We start from the raw sequence: 19,240 nt of genomic DNA, 5'->3' as shown, positions 1-19,240 counted from the left end.
AACTACCACCTACCACCACCACCACGTCCGTCAGTCGCTTTATGCAGCGCAAGCGATAGCGGTTGCTAGCTTAAATCGAACAGCCAACGGTTTTTCGCTGCCCTGTCGCTTTTTAAGCGGCAGAGTACCTATGGCTCTTTTTGCTCAGAACGCTTGGGAGCAGTACAATCACGACGCGCAAGCAAACATGTCACATTGTGTTTTTCTTTATTTCGCGGCCATCTGCAGCAATCTGATAAATACTAGTACCTAATAGATAGAAAGTCAGAAACTGTTTGTGCGAACGCTTTGCGAACTGCTCTGCAACTTTCTAATTAGAATTTTTTCCTAACTTTGTTGCTTCAGAATTTGTTAATTAACCTCGACTAATTAATAATTGAACAAAATACAAAAATAGCATGACACACTGCATACAAAAGGGAGCAACATGCGTTTGGTCGTGTAGTCTTAAAGTGCATTGGCATATTTTTAAACTCTGGCTAAAGTTCGCTGAAACACCCTGTATAGTGCGTCAAACAAGGCAAATAAATATTTTGCTCAATCACAGATTCAGATCACAGAATCCTAACCCCCCCCCTCCCACCACTCGCTCTGAGGCATAGCGCGCGAGGGAAGGTGGCACGCTTTGTCCCCGCCTTTCTTTGTTGCGCACACTAGACTGACCCACCATAGTCGGCTCCCCCTCCCCCTCTTACGCTTTCACTCACATATAAGTAATGCGGCGCACGGTGACGACCTTATCGCCCTTGGACATCATGCGGAACATGACAGCGACAGTGAGGACAGGAATGCGCCTTGAAGTATAAACCCCATGCAAGCTATCTCTCGCGCGACAGCGACAAGCGAGGCAATGGAGATGGCTGTTGCGTTCGCTCGTCGCCCAGAAGTCAAACTCCAAGCGAGCGACCGCTTCGCGCGACGGCTGTCCAGTGTTGCCGGTATTAGGGGATCGAGTTAGCGCCAAACCTGGCATGGCACTGGCTATAATTATTTACGTTGATTTGTTTGGCTGTACAAAGCAACATAAAGTATTTCTGAAGGGTCTTGCAGTAAGTTTCTTTTCGTTTACATATCAAAATTAGGTAGTTCGCTCGTTCCGCTCGTTCCGTTTGTATACTGAGAAGCGCGCACGTGAACAAACCGGTAGTACGTTACTAATGTACATCCCGTTCCGGCTGCCTACTATTGGCCAGTCGCTCATAGCACTTCCGGGCGACGAGCGACGAATTCTAGATTTGCAGAACCGAGCGATCGCGCGACAAGACCGAGCGATCTTTTCGCGCGACGGCCCGATTCGTCGCTCGAAGCCGTCGCTCGTCGCTGCCGCGCACAAAATCGCGCTCATGGGGTTTAGCCTTGAGTGTCCGTATAATTGCTATCGCAATAATATAGTAAGAGTATCCGGCAACTGAAGAATGCCATGGCCCATTCCTTTCCGCAAAAGAAGTAACAAAAGAGAACTTTCACCATGCGGTGATTTGCTGCGCCAGAACGTCTTTACTTTTCTTTTGTGGGGCGGGGGCACCGAAAGGAAAAAAAACGCAAAGGAAAGCATGTTGGCCACAATTGAATGTCTACTTTGGGCACCTAATGTGGTTACGAAAGGAATATCGTGAGACGCTTGGTCCACAGAGAACCATATGCATGCTGCTCATTATCCTACACTGACGAGACAAAAGACTTTCCGAGCAGGTTGTGATAACATCGAAATGAAGGTGACGCCCTCAAGCGAGCGCGTTGCAATCCGCCGAGTCCCCGCAGGGGTGGCGGCGAGTGACCATTGCTTCTTTTTCTCGTCGGTTAACCGGAAAGCGTCCAAAACTCTGTGAGGCCAAAACCCACTGGGCCAGACAAAAACGAACGCACACCGAAGTGCGCCGCGCGGTTGTCAGGGCAACATGTGAAACGCGCATGACCTCTGGCTGGCTCTGGCAGCCCGCGGTTAGTGAGAGCAAGAAAATTGAAGAGGCTCGATGTGTTCTCGTGAAGGAAAGTCAAACTAGAAAAAATAAATAAGAACGTAGTTACCTTTGCTGGCTTTATATATGTATATAGTTTCTCGACATCGATGCTTTGGCGCAGGTGAAAAAATATGTTGATATTCTTTTCTGTGACATGGCGGCGGAAATGAACCATCACAACGCTTCGTCTCATCGGACCTCGTTGCGTGCTTTGTCAACTTCTCTGATAGTGCATTGATTTGGTTTGTCTCGTTGTATGGTTCGATGTACGACTTTCGAAAAGTCAATGCACCTTTGGCGTCATATGTTTATGAGAACATTAAACCCACAAAGATCCGGAATCGAAAATCTAAAGCACGACTTTGAAAATGTCAATGCACTTTTCGCATCCAAAGTTTGGGGTCTTCATACCCATAAAGTTTCGGAATTGAAATCCATGCTCTCCGTAGATTCCGCGGCATCTGCAAAGTGCCCCGACGAGCTCGCTCGCCATCAAAACGCCCTTGAAACATTGTGCTCGGAAGGGGCTCTTTGCGTTATGCGACTCCAAGTGCATGGGCGTTGCCACGAAATCCAGCCCGAGTTCACAATCTGCGCGCCGAAATGTCTTTTCGAGTGTGAAAAATACATTCTAGACAAAATCCGGAATGATTTCCGGCACCGGGGGTCGTTTCGGTCGGCGGTGCATTGACAGCAGGAAAGAATTTCGGGGGGGGGGGGGGGGACTGGAGCCCCATAAGTGCCCCCCCCCCGGGCTATGTCCCTGCCAGGGGTGCGATCAAATTAAATTAGACGATGGTCTAATTGAATAATGTGAACGCAGGGCAAAACACCAAAGTGCTGAAATAAAGGTGTTCAGTTGTAATTGCGATAAAATGGGCGGTAACTACTGCGTTTGTACATGTTCCTGCTAAGCACGCACCTATCATCCCGCACTTCCGTGTGTTGCCCTGCATGAAATTTCGAACTGTTGACGCAGTCGCACGAAACTTCCAGAAGTGTCTGAGTATGCGCCACATGCACTTCAGCTTTGAACGGAACAATTGACACTATCGACGGCGCGGAGCAGTACGAATCAATCGTCTCAAAGCATGCAAGCGGAGGTCCCTAAGAGTGACCCTTTGCTGAGCAAAGCGAACAGAATAGCGAACAGAAATTGGCGGCGCTGCATTGTTTTGGCGCTAATCCTTCGAAGATACGACTATACTCATCTCACGATTACTGTAGATGGTAATGCGATTAGCATTCCACCAATGTTGCGACACTGTATTCCTGAAGTCATGCTTGTTTAATCTGTGTAGGATCACTCTTAGACTCTGTACGTCGCTTCGGCCATATGCACTACTGTCCACTTTCGTCCCAATTTGCTGACATTGGCTTGACAAGGTCGTCCATGCAATTGGAAGCATGACGACGACTGTATGACGTCAACATAGTGACAACGATGGAATGGCGAAGGAGGCATGACGTCGATAGAACGATGAAGGCGGTATAAAAACAACGGCGTGACTACAATGAGATGTCGATTCCTAAGTGATATCGATTGTACACCGATGACAGTGTGACAACAGCGACATGGAGACAATGAGATAACGAGGAGTGTACAAAGACGATGGCGCGATGACGATAATGCGACGACACCTGGATGACGAAGCTAGAGTAACGACGATGGCGCGATCACGACGGCATGAAGGTGGCGGTGTGACGACGGATGCATGACGACAACGCAATGGAGATGATGTCATGAAAATAGCGGTATATTCACGATTGAGTAAGGACAACATGATTACGATACAATTACGAACAAGGAATGGTGGATCGACGAAGGCGGTATCAAAATGACGATATGACGACAATGGGATGAAGTTACTAAAGTGATGGCGATGGTAAAACGACAGTATGATGATGATGACATGGCGACATAGGTATGGCGAGGGTCGGATGTCAAAGATGGAACCCGACGATGGTACGACCGCTATGTCATCGCGCCGATGGTAAGACAACGAATGCATGATGACGACAGCATGACGATGATAGCATGCCAACGATATGAGGACAATGTGATGACAACGAATGTACGAGGATGATGGCATGACGACGGCTGTATCATGAAGATTGTGTGAAGAATATGGTTTGACAACGACGGTATGACGAAGCTGGTGTGGTGACGATCGCACGACGAGGACAGCATGACCACGACGCTCTGACAACGGATGCATGATAGCGGCTGACGACAGCAATGACGATTGACGTCGATGAAATGATGAAGGTTGTGTGAGTACGACGCCATGACGACGATGGGATGACGTTACTGAAGTCGATCATGACGATAGTAAAACAGCTTGGCGCGCTGATGGCGTGACGACGTCGACGTGACGAGAATGGGATGACGAGGCTACAATGGCAACTGAACTGCCATGATGGCATCACGACGGTGGTGTTACAATAAATGCATGGTGACTGTATCACGGCGATGGTGTGACAAATGACGGCATGATGACAGTCAGCTGGCAAAGCTGGAATGGCGACGATACAACTACCACGATGGCATCGCGACCACGAGCACAAATCTAGTGACCCAAGCTATTAGCCAACTTCAGCCATTGGGTTAGCGTAAGAAGCTAAATGGACAGCTAACAAGATATCTTGCAGAACAGCTGAATCTGGCAAAGAATGCTAGGCGCATTAAAACAGGTATAAAAAGGCGCAGTTTCGCCCGAAGGGCGAAGCGTCGATTGTGATAGCAAATTAGGAGACACCTATACGAAGTAAGGATAGTACTTTTATCGGCCGTATCAACCTGTAAACATTCGCTTACTAACTAAATTATTAAGCATGGTGTCAGCGCGCGCAGCAAACATGAACACTTCACACTCGATGACTGTGCACGTTTGCTGTCAAAATACTGGCGTGAAGAAACGCGGCAGCAGCAGCGAGCGAAGTGACATTCGTGCTGTCTATCGCTTCAACGCAAAGTGAGCGCCGAAGACACACAGCACGCGCAATGCTACGAGCCCCCGATGTACCTAGACTCTGCCCCCAACGCAGATTGCTCTGAAGATATATGGCCGCGTGACCACGCTCAGCCGCCACAGGCGCAGTTGCAGCCGGAAAGAACGCCGCCCCTCCCTCCCCTCCCCCCAGTGCCTCGCGCGCGAGAGAAGGTGGCGAACTTCCTCTTCATATTCGTCCCTTTCGCGTGGGCGAGATCGAGTCGCGATCGTCGGCTTCCCTCGTGCGCATTCACTCGCATATAGACAAGAACGGCACCGCTGAGTGCCGCTGCCGCGCCGACGTGAGAGCGCCGCATGCGGGGCAAAATTCAACTAGCGGGTGTACGCCTCTCCCATCTCCCAAATTAAAATGATGGGGTTTTACGTGCCAAAACCACTTTCTGATTATGAGGCACGCCGTAGTGGAGGACTCCGGAAATTTGGACCACCTGGGGCTCTTTAACATGTGTGTGCATGGACATTTTATTCGAAGGACGATGTACACGCTTCTATTTGCCTTTAAGAAGATCGGTATGCTTGACGGTTATTTTCATGACTGCAATGCGGCAAAAGGGCAGCAACTGCTTAGCCATGTAAGTGACACTGATCCGGTAATTGGAAACGACATCGTATGTGCTGCCGGAAAAATCGTGGGCACATACGATGCATGTTAGCTAAAATCATTTTTGCAGTTTCCCACAAAATGTTTGGTACAAATCCGTGTTGCCTTTGATGGCGACAACGGACTTCCATCGGCACTGTGTGGAAATAAACAAAATATATCGCCGCATAGCACAGTACGACATGCGCACACAACTTTAACTACTACGTACCCTACAATATAGAATGGAGGTAGCAACGTAAATAGCTTGGCCATTTTTTAACAGTGTTCAAGAGACGGAATTTGCAAGTATTAGTAATCATTTCTGCTTCAGCAATGCCGGCGCGACCAAGACGCGGCCGTGTATCGTCGAGTAACTTGATCGACCGGTGCAGTGGTGATGCAGGAATGAACTCCGGTCATGTTCAATGCACCGTGCACATATTCAATTTCTCGGCACGCCTGAACTTCGGCCACTGCTAGCTCATGCAACAGAAGTGGTTTCCATTCTTGGGCAGCGCACACACAAACGAAACACGAGAAAGAAGACAGGACAAGCGCTGGTCGAACAACTGAAAGTTTTTATTTGAATAAAAGGATTATATACCTAGCAATAATGAAATTCATGTGGATTACATATAAAACCGTCACACACTCACGAGTGATCAATAAACGAGATCGCATCGTTTGCCAGTTGTTCACTACGTTCGGCGCACCGCAGTAATCCATGTCTGTTGTCTGCTTTTTTCGTACCATTTTCTTGTGAACCATCAGAATTTCACTTTCATTGCACGACCTTGAAGGGAAGCGGTGGAAACGTACACCCGTTGGAGGTGAAATCGTTCCGCCAGGGGAGAAACGAGCGCTGGCGTCTAAGATGAAACTTGACGTGCGGACGTCATACAGCGTAGGGCGCGCGACGATGGTGTTATCGCGCTTGGACTTTATACAGGACCTCACGGCGACGCCGTTGGTAGAAATGCGCTTGGAGTGTCCATAATATTGCTATCCCCAGTAGAAACGTTAGAGAGGCGCGGCCACCGTGCAAATTTCCAGGAAGTCGCAGAAATACCCTAAAGAGAGTGCCACACTTTAGCGGCATGACGTATCTGGCAAAGAAATACGGTTCTCAGCCGTTCCTATGTTTTTACAAGGATTAATATGAATAAAATTGACAAGCCCGTGTTTGCCACTTATGTACAGAGATTTCAGCATGCGGTATTATTAGCTAGAAACGAATCTTGGCGTGCGTTACCACTTTCATTGATAAAATGGCACTGTGTAATTTCACGAATTACCGTATTATCGTATAGGACTGCTATCGAGGTAGCACCGCTAATACTCCCAAGAGATATTGTGGTGCGTGGAAGCGAATAAAAAGTTTAGATGAGAAGCGAATGAAGGTAGATCTCTCCCATTTCTGATCGCCGCATCAGCCGCGTAATCCAGCTAACGGTTGGCTTGCATCTGATTCATTTTTTTTGCCTTAAGTTGCCGTAAAATGTGCCATTTTCTTGGCCATAAGCATAAGTTGCTCTTCGATACATTATTACTCATTTTCTGCTTATGTAAACTCGGGCAGTATATGACATGATGTCACTGCTCATGTAAACATTGCCGCAGAAAAACAAATAAATGTGATTTGGAATCAGAAGTGGAGAACAAAAATGTCTTTTACAAGCTCAACAGCAACGGTGATCTAAAATACTGTGTACTCGAGAAACTATTGCCGAACGCATTCACAGAAACGTGCCCTCCCTTCCCACTAGTGAGTTCGTCTGCATCCTGAGAAATTTGGCATCATGCAAGATCTGCTTAAGACTTTAACCTGATTCCTGCCAGATTACTTGGCGGATTTCTTTCTACATATAAAATAAAGGAACTAACTATCAGGCATTATACTAGGTTTCATTCACTTAGGAGCCATTTCAGTGCACGAAGGTAGACGAAGGACACAGTGCGTGCCGTTGGTGACTACAAAACGTAGACACTGCCGACATCAGGGAGCGACTTCTGAAAAAAATAATTCGTTTGAACTGCCGTATACATGCAAGCCTTAAGAAGCAGCACGACTCCTCGGAAGCATTACATTGCTCACCTCCAAGTACAGCTGTGGAAGGCAGAAGAAGATAAGCAAGTGGCACACAGCAGTAGCCGGCGGCGGCACCACCTAAGATGCTGCAGTAAGTGCTTTCTTTCACGACTCGAATATTGCCTATCGGTGAACAGATCTTCGTCACGCAGCACACTGCAAGCTTTTGTTTGTCTTTTATTACCCAAACAATCGCGCAATTTTGTGCCAGGAGCGCAGCGCGTGAGGTTGCGACGAGAATATGCGCGCCACGTCCTGGAGGCGGCGCTGAGCGTTACGGAGCAGCAGCGCCACCATACGGGATCACGAGGCCCATAGGTGGGCTGGATGAGAAATGGAGGACACTGTAGCGATTGTAGCTGTTACGGTATCCAGGCAGTATAGCTTATGCCGGTGCTTGTTTCCTTTCCTCTGCAGTTATTTTTCGCTATACAAGTGCTCTTTCTAAAGTTTGCTCGACTCATTTTTTGGGAAGAACATTGTAGCACAGCAACCTGGGGCCGTACTTTCCATTGAATTTCGCACCCGAATCTCAGAGGCCGTACGTATAGTAATCACGGGTTTTTTGGTATGTTCATATCTCTTTGCCGTTTCAAAGTGTAGCTTTCTTTGCCGACCTTGCTGGAATTCGGCGTGTGTCGGTTGACCTGTCAGCTGGGTTTGTCCCCTTGATGGCTAGAAGGGCTGTTGCTTTGCCACAGTATCAAAATCGGAATAGAATTTTTTTATATATATAAGGTTGTTATTACAGAATGGAATATACAGGAGGAGGTCCTGGAAGTCTGAGACTGAATTGGAACTTCCTCTACATAGTGTGCGCGAAAAGAAAGTGAGCTTAGTTATAGCAACAACAATAAAAAATCAATAACTGTAAAAACAAATTAGAAAGACAGCAATTGTACATGCATACTAGAACAACAATTGAAAACACAATTATGCAACAAGCTTAATCAGTGAAATAAGGAAAATATTAATAATTTGAACAGAAACACGGTACAATTTAACAATTCTATGTGTAATTATAAGCATAGTATAACAAACTGCAGCATTCAACAATGACAATGCAAATGCATACATCATGTAGAACGTACATAAAAGGTTAAGTAGGATTAGATTGATACAAAATGAACTTTATGAATTCTGTAGTAAAGTGTAGGATCAATAATTTAAAACGAATGGTAGTGAATTACATAATGGAAAAATAGCTGTAACGAACGACATTCAGTAGCCAGCACTGCCAGCTCACAATGAAGATGAGAAATTTTACGCCTAAAATAGAAGCTCAGGCAGCCAGCGCCATCACTCACGTGCGACCGTATTTGCGGAAACCCGCAAATATGGGCACGTTTAGTGAAGCTTTCTCCGGAGGTTTAGATGCTGGGATCGGTGGTCGCGCTTTGTCGCACCATCTGCAAGGACGGTCCGTTGCCGAGAACGGTTGCAGGATGCATTTGTCATCGTGATCGCGAGGAGAGACTGGTCTGCGTGTGTTCTTTTTTCTTCCATCTAGCCGGCTGACGAAAGCTTTGTTTACAACTATTCCCGTAGTGCGTGAAATCTGCAATGATAATACTGTGCTAGAAGGTATGTTATAAACTGCTGAATTGAATCTTTGGTTCATTTAAAAGGCAATGTAACGCGTTGTGATTGATAAACAATCACTTAGCCTCAAGCACATACTGTCAAAAGGCATGACGGCGCAGGCAGCGTATCCAGCCGATTGTTCGCGTCTTCTCCGCCTGTCTAAGCATCCATACATGGTACGACTGACTTCTAGTATTCTAGTAATATAATTTAGCAGTAAATCTTTACTTATTATTTCACCTTAGTGTACATTTAATAAATGCGGCAGCGCCTTTTGTACGATCATGCAGTAGTTCCTAACAGTAGGTACTGTTCAGCGATGCCTCACGTTTCCGTAGATGCTGCAGCATGACCTCTCTCTTTGGATTCCAGATGGAGTGGTCCCACATGATCACAGATATGCTGGACATTCCCGTCAGCATGTTGCCCAAGGTTCTCAACACGAGGTACTGTGCTCGCATGGGAAACGTAGCCACACATGCTATTTGTTTCAAGCCCTTAGCAGCGGCCTTGGAAGGCTTCTGACTGTACTGCCGAGTATTCCATTCCGTGAACTGACACGAGTTTTGTAAGACCTCAGAAGGGAATTGGTTTGGGCATGTTGGTTATTTGTCGTAATGCAAGTAACATAGCACAGTAACGATGATGGACAAATCGACATAGGACAAGCGCCAGCTTTCAACTAAGATTTCATTGCAGATCCTGAGCATATACAGCATACACACCCATCCGAATACGCAGAGAAGATGAAGGTACACTGCGACGTGCAGACTGTATTGTGAATTCAAGCTCTTCCTTTGATAAAGCCACTAACCGCCAACTGACGCCATCATCTGCCCGTGCATTTTCGCTTGTTTCTCCGATTTCCCTGGTTAAGCTATTGCGATGGCTTTACAGTGAAACCTCTCCCCTTTGTAAGGTTGCGTTGTTGCATACACTGCATGCAACAAAGTGAGAGGTGCCTTGCCTCGTGCTAAATGTTTCCTATAAAATGTGGCAGTGCCGGCTGAATGATTTTATGTGATCTACAGACGAGTTACACGTCTTCGTGCATGGGTCTAGTATACCAATGGCTTAAACTTCAGGTTACGGTGTGGTCAGCAGGCTTCCGTCTCCTCTCTGTCAGTCTCTCTCTGTCTCGGTAGACCTTTCAGTCTAACTGCATTTGACATTGCCCGGCTGTGCACTACGATGGCTTGTCTCCATCCTGTCTGTCACTGTCGTTACAGTGGCGTGTTCGGCATGACGGATCCCGAAATCCTGGGCGCCGAGATTCCCATCGCTTGCCTGGTGAGTCGATCGAGATTATTTGCGTCAAGTTTGATCTATTACCACCCTTCATGCAAGTGCTTTAGTAGTGCTGGAACGAGTGGTTCTCGACATTATTTTTGTTTGTCCTGTAAAGAAGGAAGGAATGAAAGCTTACTTGTAGGCTTCTTGGCCATGGACGCGGAGTTTCCCTGCGCACGTAATGCACAAGGACGTATGATCACACGCATGAACAAACGCACAAGCACAAACACATGCACATGTGCACGAAGATTGGGTGACGAACAAATTTCAGCTGTTTGGGGACTAGACTGCGGACGAGCGGTAATGGCGGCGCATTATTCAGTTTCGGTGTTGTAAACGTCTACCATGGTGAGTATATCGAGACGCGTTCACTCGTATTTCAAACGGGGTAGTTTGCACGGAGCCCGCTTTAAATCTCTGCTTTCTGAAACTGCGCTTTTTACACGGCTTGAAATTTCGTTGTAGTTGGCCTTGAAAAGGCAAAGAGAATGGCATCGAGGGTCGTACTGGAGTATTATTGTAGATACTATTTACACTAACAGCGGGAACATGAAGCTTGGATGCCAGGGAAGAGAAAGGACAAACACGGCGCTGACGTGAGTTCGGTGACTTTTCGAAACAGATGCTTTTTATGCGATTCACGGGAAAATTACAAAGAAAAAGAAACGCGTCACAATTGAAAAGAAAATAAAGCATTAAAAATCTAACCGATGTAAAGAAAATGGCACAAAAAGCACCAAAATTTTAATGTGATACACGTACATATGTGGTACTTTCCACGCTTCAAATTAAAAAGAAACTCCCATTCTTTCTCAAATAAAACCTACCGTGGTGGCATAGGAGCTAAGGTATTGGCGGCGAGCTCGACCACTGGTAAAGCTAGCGCCACCGTCGGCGTGACGTGGCATGAGGGATCACGTGGCCACAGCGGCCGCGTCCGCTGCTTCGGAAACGCCGAAGCGAGCTGAAAACGAAAGTTTCAAGTCATACCTGCGCCGCGGTTCTGATTAAGTAGTGAGGCTTTACCACCTTGGGTGTCTGCTTGACAGCATTTGAAAGTACTATAATAGGTTGTGGCTGCCTTTGGAGGAATGAGGTATGGTAGGCAACTGTTCAGTGCCACAGTGCCGGACGCACGCAATGCAGCCCGGTGTCAGCCTTATTCACACGTAGCCACCGGGCAAGGAGTTGCGTGAAGCTTGGCTGGCGAAACTTAGAACCGGCAGGCAGCCATCGGCTACAACTCGGGTATGCAGCAAGCACAGACGCGAGGCGCATTTCTACTACGGCGCCGCGGGACGGCGCGATGTTCGCTGAGTAGCAGAAAACGCGCACTGAGACGCTCACCCGCGCCCGCTGCCCGGCTAACGTCATGACGGTTTCGTCTATGAACTTGTTGATGCTAGAAACTGACAAGTTCACTGGAACGGAAAGGGAGCGGTAAGACGCACATAAAGGATAAGGTCATGGCATATGATCATATTTGTGTTATGAATTAATGCACTGGATTACAAAAACCAAGCGGAAGGAAATCGCACGCTGAGAAGACGGATAAACATACAGTGCGACGCAACTTGAGAAATAATATTGATATGTCCAAGAATTTAGAAGACAAAGAAAGATTGAGTCGTCGCGATGGCACATCACAGTCGCCGTAGCTAGGCGTCGAAGTCTCTATAACGGATGTTACGTTTCGCCTCCGACGTGCGGTATAGCCGGCGCGGATGCAACGGATGCCGGGGCTTCGTTCACAGCGGCGGATATTTTGGCCAGTTCAGCGCTGTCCCAACGCCTCCTGCTACGCGCGTCCAGGCATGTTTCAATGCCACGTGTCTTCGTGTGTGTGTGTGTGAGTGTGTGTGCATGTTGGTGCCCACGCTTGTCTTAGCGCGGCAGCCGGGGAGAGGAGCTCCCCCAATTGTGAAGCGATGAGGTCTGACCGGCGCCGGCCCGGCGGATGCGTCACTTCTTGTCTCAACGTGTCCGTGCGCCGCCGTCACGGGCGCCTCTCCCGAGCCGTTCCTTCTTGCCCTCGACTCCGAGAGTATAAAAGCAGCTGCCCCCGGACGCCAAGAGAGAAGCTTCGATTTATTCCGTCGAGTAACGTGGTCTCCCGTTCCCCCACTTCAGTCGACCTGACCGGTCGCTCTTTTGCGATGCTAGAATAAACAAGTTGTTCTGTTAGCAGTCGACTCATCCTTTGCCAGGACCTTCGGATGCTTCCAGCTGTGCCCCAGGCCGCCAGGCCAACGCTACCCTTGGGGCTTGCGACCCAGATGCAACAACTGGTTGCCAGCGGTGAGATCGCGACAACGGAGGCCAGCAGCGAAGATATGTGGTCGACTGTGTGCTGAGCAGCACAACGACCATCTGGGAGCAGTGCAACGAGCCCTGTGTGATGACTGGTTGCCTGCAGCGGAACGACTGCACTGAATTCTTGGCTGCGAGGTTTGGTGAGTGCGGGACTTTCTTCTGAGTTTTGCCAGGCTTTTGTTAGTGTCAGAAACAGAGCTGGTAAATGTGGTTGTCGTTGCTGCCGGGTTAGTTTGCGGCAAGACAATAGTAGGCAGTAGAGAAAGCAGCATTCACAGCAGCCATGGATTTGAAGTCGCTGCGCAAACCGAAATTGCTGGAGCTTGCAAGAGAGTTGGGTCTGGATGTCTCAGACAAACTCAGAAAACCAGAACTGCTAAGGGCTATTCTTGAGTTAGAAGCTGAGGATGACGAGCTGTAGGAATGCCTTGAGACCATTGAGGAGAGGGAGACGGCAAAAAGACAGGAGCGCGAACGTGAAGAGCAAAAAGAGAAAGACGAGCGCGAACGTAAAGAGCAACAAGAGAAAGACGAGCGCGAACTTAAAGAGCAAAAAGGGAAAGAGGAGCGCGACCGTCAACACGCTTTGGAAATGAAGCGTCTCGAGGTAGAGATGGAACGCGCACGTAATGGAAGTGAGGCACACGGTGCAGGAGAACGAGTATCGTTCAAAATGACTGACCTGATGCGGCCGTTTAAGCTTGGAGAGGACATTGGTTTGTTCCCGGTTAACTTTGAGCGAACGTGCGAGAAGCAGGGGTTCTCTCGGGAAACCTGGCCACAGCGCTTGCTCACTTTGTTACCCGGCGAGGCGGCCGACGTAGTCGCTCGCTTGAAGAGAGAGGAGGCAGAGGATTTCGACCAAGTGAAATCGAGTCTGCTAAAAAAGTACAGGGTGTCACCGGAGGCGTTCCGTCGGAAGTTTCGGGAAAATGAGAAAGGCAGAAGTGAGTCATATACAGAGTTTGCCTACAGGCTTATGGCAAACATGTAGGAGTGGCTAAAGAAGAGAAAGCGTTTGGTGACCACGAGAAAGTTCTGCAGTGTTTCGGACTGGAACAGTTTTATAGTTGGTTACCTGAGAAGTGCGGTACTGGGTCTTGGATAGGCCAGACGTTAGTACTGTGGCTAAAGCCGCCGAGCTAGCCGAGGAGTTTGTGACGCGTCGGGCTCGTGGAGCTAAGGACGGTCAAAAGGGTGAATTTGGCTCCAAGTTTGAGAGGCCCAAGTTCACACCCATGAGAGCAAGGGGGAACACACGTAGTGCGGATGCGAGTGAAAGCAGTCCGACCGAACGTAAGGAGACGGCGGCAGCCGAAGCCGAACGCAGAAAGCGGTTCGAGGCGAGGCAAGCGCGCGCGTGTTATACGTGCCAGAAGCCGAGTCACTTTTCGGCGCAGTGTCCAGAAACAAAAACAAAAGTCGTGTTTTTGTCATTATGCAGCTCTGACGAGAACATGAAGCTTCTTGAGCCTTACATGCGAGACCTCCTCGTGAACGGGAAAGAGTGCCGAGTGCTTCGTGATTCCACAGCTATAATGGATGTAGTTCACCCCTCTTACGTAGAACCCGATATGTTCACGGGCGAGTGCGCATGGATCAAGCAAGCCGTGGAAGCTCATAGCGTGTGTCTGCCCGTAGCAAAAGTGCTTATTGAAGGACCTTTCGGTGCACTTGAGACGGAGGCCGCAGTGTCGTCTATGCTGCCCCCCCAGTACCCGTACCTATTTTCGGACAGGTCCGATCACCTCCTGTGCGAGAAGGGGTTTTTGTTTGGTGAGGCTAGCGTTCAGGCCTTAACCAGATCGAGAGTTCGGGAGCTCGCTGAAAAGGCGGTAGTTGCGGGGCTGACGTTGTCGAACAATGAGAAAGGGTCGGCGGCGCAGCAAGCTGATATTCAGAGCACGTCCGAACTGAATAAAATTGAGCCTGTAGCGTTGAAGGCACCAGATACTGGAGAGGAAATGCCCGACACGGGAAAGTTAGAAGAGCTATCTGCAGATTTGCTCATCGCGCCTGCGTCAGATGGACTTAATAGGTTGCTAAAAGTCAGCCGGTCGGCTTTGATAGCCGAGCAAAAAAAGGATGGCAGCTTAGAAAACATGCGCTGCAATGTCAAAGAAGGTATCGCCAAGAAAAATGCTCGTTTTGTGGAAAGAAGTGGGGTCCTGTACCGGAAATATCTAGACCGCAGGGGAGTGGAGTTCGATCAGCTGATCGTGCCTCAGTGCTACCGTCAGGATCTGTTGCGCTTGTCGCATGGGGGTTCGTGGTCCGGACACCTAGGAGTTAAGAAGACTAAGGACCGTCTCTTGCAAGAGTACTATTGGCCAGGGTGTTTTCGTGACGCAGAACACTTTGTGAGGACATGTGACAGCTGTCAGCGGGTGGGCAAACCAAGGGACAAATCGAGGGCGCCGTTGAAGTTGGTACCTATCATTAAGGAGCCTTTTAGACGGCTCGTTATTGATACAGTGGGACCTCTGCCGGTAACAACCACGGGGTACAGACACATTTTGACTGTGATCTGCCCAGCGACAAAGTTCCCTGAAGCAGTGCCGCTTAAAGAACTCTGCTCAGTTGAGATAGTCAATGCACTATTGTCCATATTTGCGCGAGTTGGTTTTCCTGCGGAAATCCAGTCAGATCAGGGCACGGTGTTTACTAGCGCTTTGACTACAGCCTTTCTCGAAAGGTGCGGGGTAAAGCTGTTACACAGCTCAGTGTAGCACCCACAGTCGAATTCCGTTGAGAAGCTCCACTCCGTCATGAAGCGCGTGTTGGGAGCATTGTGTTTTGAACAACAAACTGACTGGGAGCTGTGTCTGCCTGGGGTGATGTTTGGATTAAGGACCGCGCCGCATGCGGCTACGGGGTTTTCGCCAGCTGAGCTGGTGTACGGTCGCTCGCTGCGGTCTCCGCTTCGCATGCTTCGAGGCTCGTGGGAAGGCAGGGGCGACGACCCAGTCGTGGTAGAGTACGTGCTTAGGCTCTTCGAACGCTTAAGACGGGCACAGGAGTTGTCAGGTGGAGCAATGGCAAAGGCCCAGCAGAGGGCCAAGGTTTATTACGTTCGGACAGCCAGGGCCCGTCGTTTTGAGGTGGGCGATGAGGTAATGATATTGCGCACATCGCTAAAAAACAAACTCAACGTGCAGTGGGAGGGCCCAGCACGGGTTGTTGAAAAACTGTCGGACGTTAACTACGTGGTGAGTCTGCCAGGAAAACGGAAAGCACAGCAAGTTTACCACTGTAATCTGCTCAAACCCTATAGACAATGGGAAGCAGTGGTGTGTATGATGGTAAACGTTCCCGAAGAGCTTCTGGTCGAGCTTCCGGGACTAGGCTCAGTGACGAACAGGGAAGACACCGATCAAGTCATTAGTGACTTAATCAGTAAAGCACCGATGTCTCCTGAGCAGAAAACCGAACTACACCAGCTCTTACAAGAGTTTCAAGGTCAGTTCTCTGAGAGGCCTGGTAGGACTTCTGTCCTTACTCATGAAATAGACCTTACCTCCCCAGAGCCAGTACGATCCAAGGCGTACCGGGTATCACCCCGCCAGCGCGATATTATGGAGGCTGAGGTAAAGAAAATGCTACAGCTCGGTGCTATTGAGGCGGGTGAGGGTGATTATACCTCCCCTTTGATTTTAGTTGAGCTACCGGGCAAGGAACCTCGTCCTTGCGTCGACTACCGCAGGCTTAATTCCATCACTAAAGATCAAATTTATCCGACCCCTTACATCGAGGAACGCCTTGAGAAAGTTAGTAGCGCTCAGTTTATTTCCACCCGAGATCTTGTCAGAGGTTATTGGCAGGTTCCACTTATAGAAGAGGCTAGTAGGTATGCGGCGTTCATTTCACCAATGGGAACATTCCGTCCTAAAGTATTGAGTTTTGGTTTGAAGAACGCGCCATACTGCTTTTCAAGCCTCATGGAGAAAGTGTTGCGGGGACAGGAAGAATTCGCTTTACCGTATTTAGACGACGTAGCGATATTCTCCGCATCCTGGTCTGAGCATATGGCACACTTGCGGGCAGTGCTAACCCGCCTGCGTGAAGCGGGCTTGACAGTCAAGGCTCCCAAGTGCCAGTTAGCACAGGCCGAGGTCGTCTACCTCGGTCACGTGATTGGACGGGGTCGTCGCCGCCCCTCTGAAATAAAGGTGGCCGCTGTGCGAGCTTTCCGCAACTTGTGCGAGCTTTCCGATATTCGGTCGTTCTTAGGTGTCGCCGGCTACTATCAGAGGTACATCCCCAGGTACTCTGATATCGCAGCTCCCCTGACGGATGCTCTAAGAAAAACAGAGCACCAAGCAGTCGTCTGGGACGAGACAAGGGAAAGAGCTTTTAACGCCCTAAAGAGCGCCCTAACAAGCCAGCCTGTGCTACGGTCGCCAGACTACACAAAAGGGTTCGTTCAGTGCGATGCTAGTGAGCGAGGCATGGGCGTTGTACTGTGCCAACGGGAAAATGGAGAAGTGGAACACCCCGTCCTGTATGCTAGTTGTAAGCTGACGAGTCGTGAGCAGGCGTATAGCGCCACCGAGAAAGAGTGTGCGTGTATCGTGTGGGCCGTTCAGAAATTGTCATGTTACCTAGCTGGCTCGAGGTTTATCATTGAGACGGATCACTGCCCTCTGCAATGGCTGCAGACCATCTCTTCCAAAAATGGCCGCCGCCTGCACTGGAGCCTCGCTTTGCAAAAATATTCCTTTGAGGTGCGTTACAAAAAGGGGAGTCAGCCTAACGTGGGAATCAGCCTCAAAGTTGTTTTTTTACTGATGTTTTTCTTCCTGAGGCAGGATTTTTAACATATTGCTTTTGTTTAGTGTTTCAAAATCATGACGTGCTTTCTAGTGCAATTTTTTAATTTGTGGACGCGTTCTGAGTGCTGCTAGACTACTCTAGGGAACTAGGCAGTAGTATAAAAGGGGAAAGAGCCTGGCATGGCTTAGTGAGGGTTGTGTCGTGCTTGCTGACTGAGCGGTTGAGTTTCGGCGTAGTTCTAACGCTTGCTGGGAACGCGAAAAAAAAAGGCAACTCTCCCGAAGTCACTTTGCAGTGTCCTGTGTGAACCTGAACGTGAGAATGAGGCCTTCGCTGTGCGCTGCGCTCAAGAAACGCCGAGGGACGACCGACTTCGGTTATGAGCATCTTCGAGCGACATCCCTCCGGACAGCAGATGCAGTCCCCTGACCATCGGGATCTCCTTCTCCCGGCGGGGCGGTCTGTTACGTTTCGCCTCCGACGTGCGGTATAGCCGGCGCGGATGCAACGGACGCCGGGGCTTCGTTCACAGCGGCGGATATTTTGGCCAGTTCAGCGCTGTCCCAACGCTTCCTGCTATGCGCGTCCAGGCATGTTTCAATGCCACGTGTCTTCGTGTGTGTGTGTGAATGTGTGTGCATGGTGGTGCCCGCGCTTGTCAAAGCGCGGCAGCCGGGGAGAGGAGCTCCCCCAACTGTGAAGCGAGGAGGTCTGACCGGCGCCGGCCCGGCGGATGCGTCACTTCTTGTCTCAACGTGTCCGTGCGCCGCCATCACGGGCGCCTCTCCCGAGCCGTTCCTACTTGCCCTCGACTCCGAGAGTATAAAAGCAGCTGCCCCCGGACGCCAAGAGAGAAGCTTCGATTTATTCCGTCGAGTAACGTGGTCTCCCGTTTCTCCACTTCGGTCGACCTGACCGGTCGCTCTTTTGCGATGCTAGAATAAACAAGTTGTTCTGTTAGCAGTCGACTCATCCTTTGCCAGGACCTTCGGATGCTTCCAGCTGTGCCCCAGGCCGCCAGGCCAACACTACCCTTGGGACTTGCGACCCATTTGCAACACGGAATTATTTTTGAACAGTTCTGATAGCGTCCACGCAACAATGGTTGCTAGTGTACTGTCAAATGCTCATATGCTGCGGCCTAAAGCTGAGGGCATGGTGCGAGAACGCGCTCACAGCGAAAGCAAAACATCGTGCGCGGACATGCATGCAGACGCGCAGTCGGTCGCTGTGAACCCGTGCGATTGCTGGATTGAGGCTCCACTCTCTTATGCCCCATTTGGTTATACAGACAGCCCACTATAAAAACATATTTCACATAATTTACTCTCAGCGTTTGCCTGCCTTTCACGCACGAAGCCGGTTCGGGAGACTACATCGCGGCAACCGCGCGCAGTGGCGTTCACGTACGGTACGTATTCGGTAAAGAGATAGCCTCTGTAAACGATTCTGTGCTTTCAGTTTGCCCAAGATTATTATATTGACAGTGAAAAACTTCCCTCGTTTTGAGAGTACCTGCATAAATGTCCAGGAGGGCTGCCGCGTGGTGTTTTTATTGAGCGCCGTAAGCGAAACCTATGAGGAGCGCGCCGCGTGATCCCTCATACTACGCAAGTGAGGCGCTTCCGAC

At 49.4% G+C, this 19,240-nt stretch overlaps 1 protein-coding gene across 1 annotated transcript in view; it reads left to right on the top strand.

Annotated features, from left to right (window-relative positions):
* The window catches only part of LOC126540250 (glycerol kinase 5), a 203,267-nt gene that overhangs the window by 141,958 nt on the left and 42,069 nt on the right, over positions 1-19,240 (top strand). Inside the window, exons 9-10 of the mRNA XM_050187050.2 lie at positions 9,604-9,677; positions 10,461-10,521. Coding sequence (XP_050043007.1) covers positions 9,604-9,677; positions 10,461-10,521 — 135 coding nt within the window. The remainder of the gene's footprint in view (positions 1-9,603; positions 9,678-10,460; positions 10,522-19,240) is intronic.

Source organism: Dermacentor andersoni, chromosome 2, assembly GCF_023375885.2.
Source record: "Dermacentor andersoni chromosome 2, qqDerAnde1_hic_scaffold, whole genome shotgun sequence".
Lineage (NCBI taxonomy): Eukaryota > Metazoa > Arthropoda > Arachnida > Ixodida > Ixodidae > Dermacentor > Dermacentor andersoni.
The sequence above is the reverse complement of the archived record's forward strand: the minus strand, read 5'-3'. Positions and strand labels throughout refer to the sequence as shown.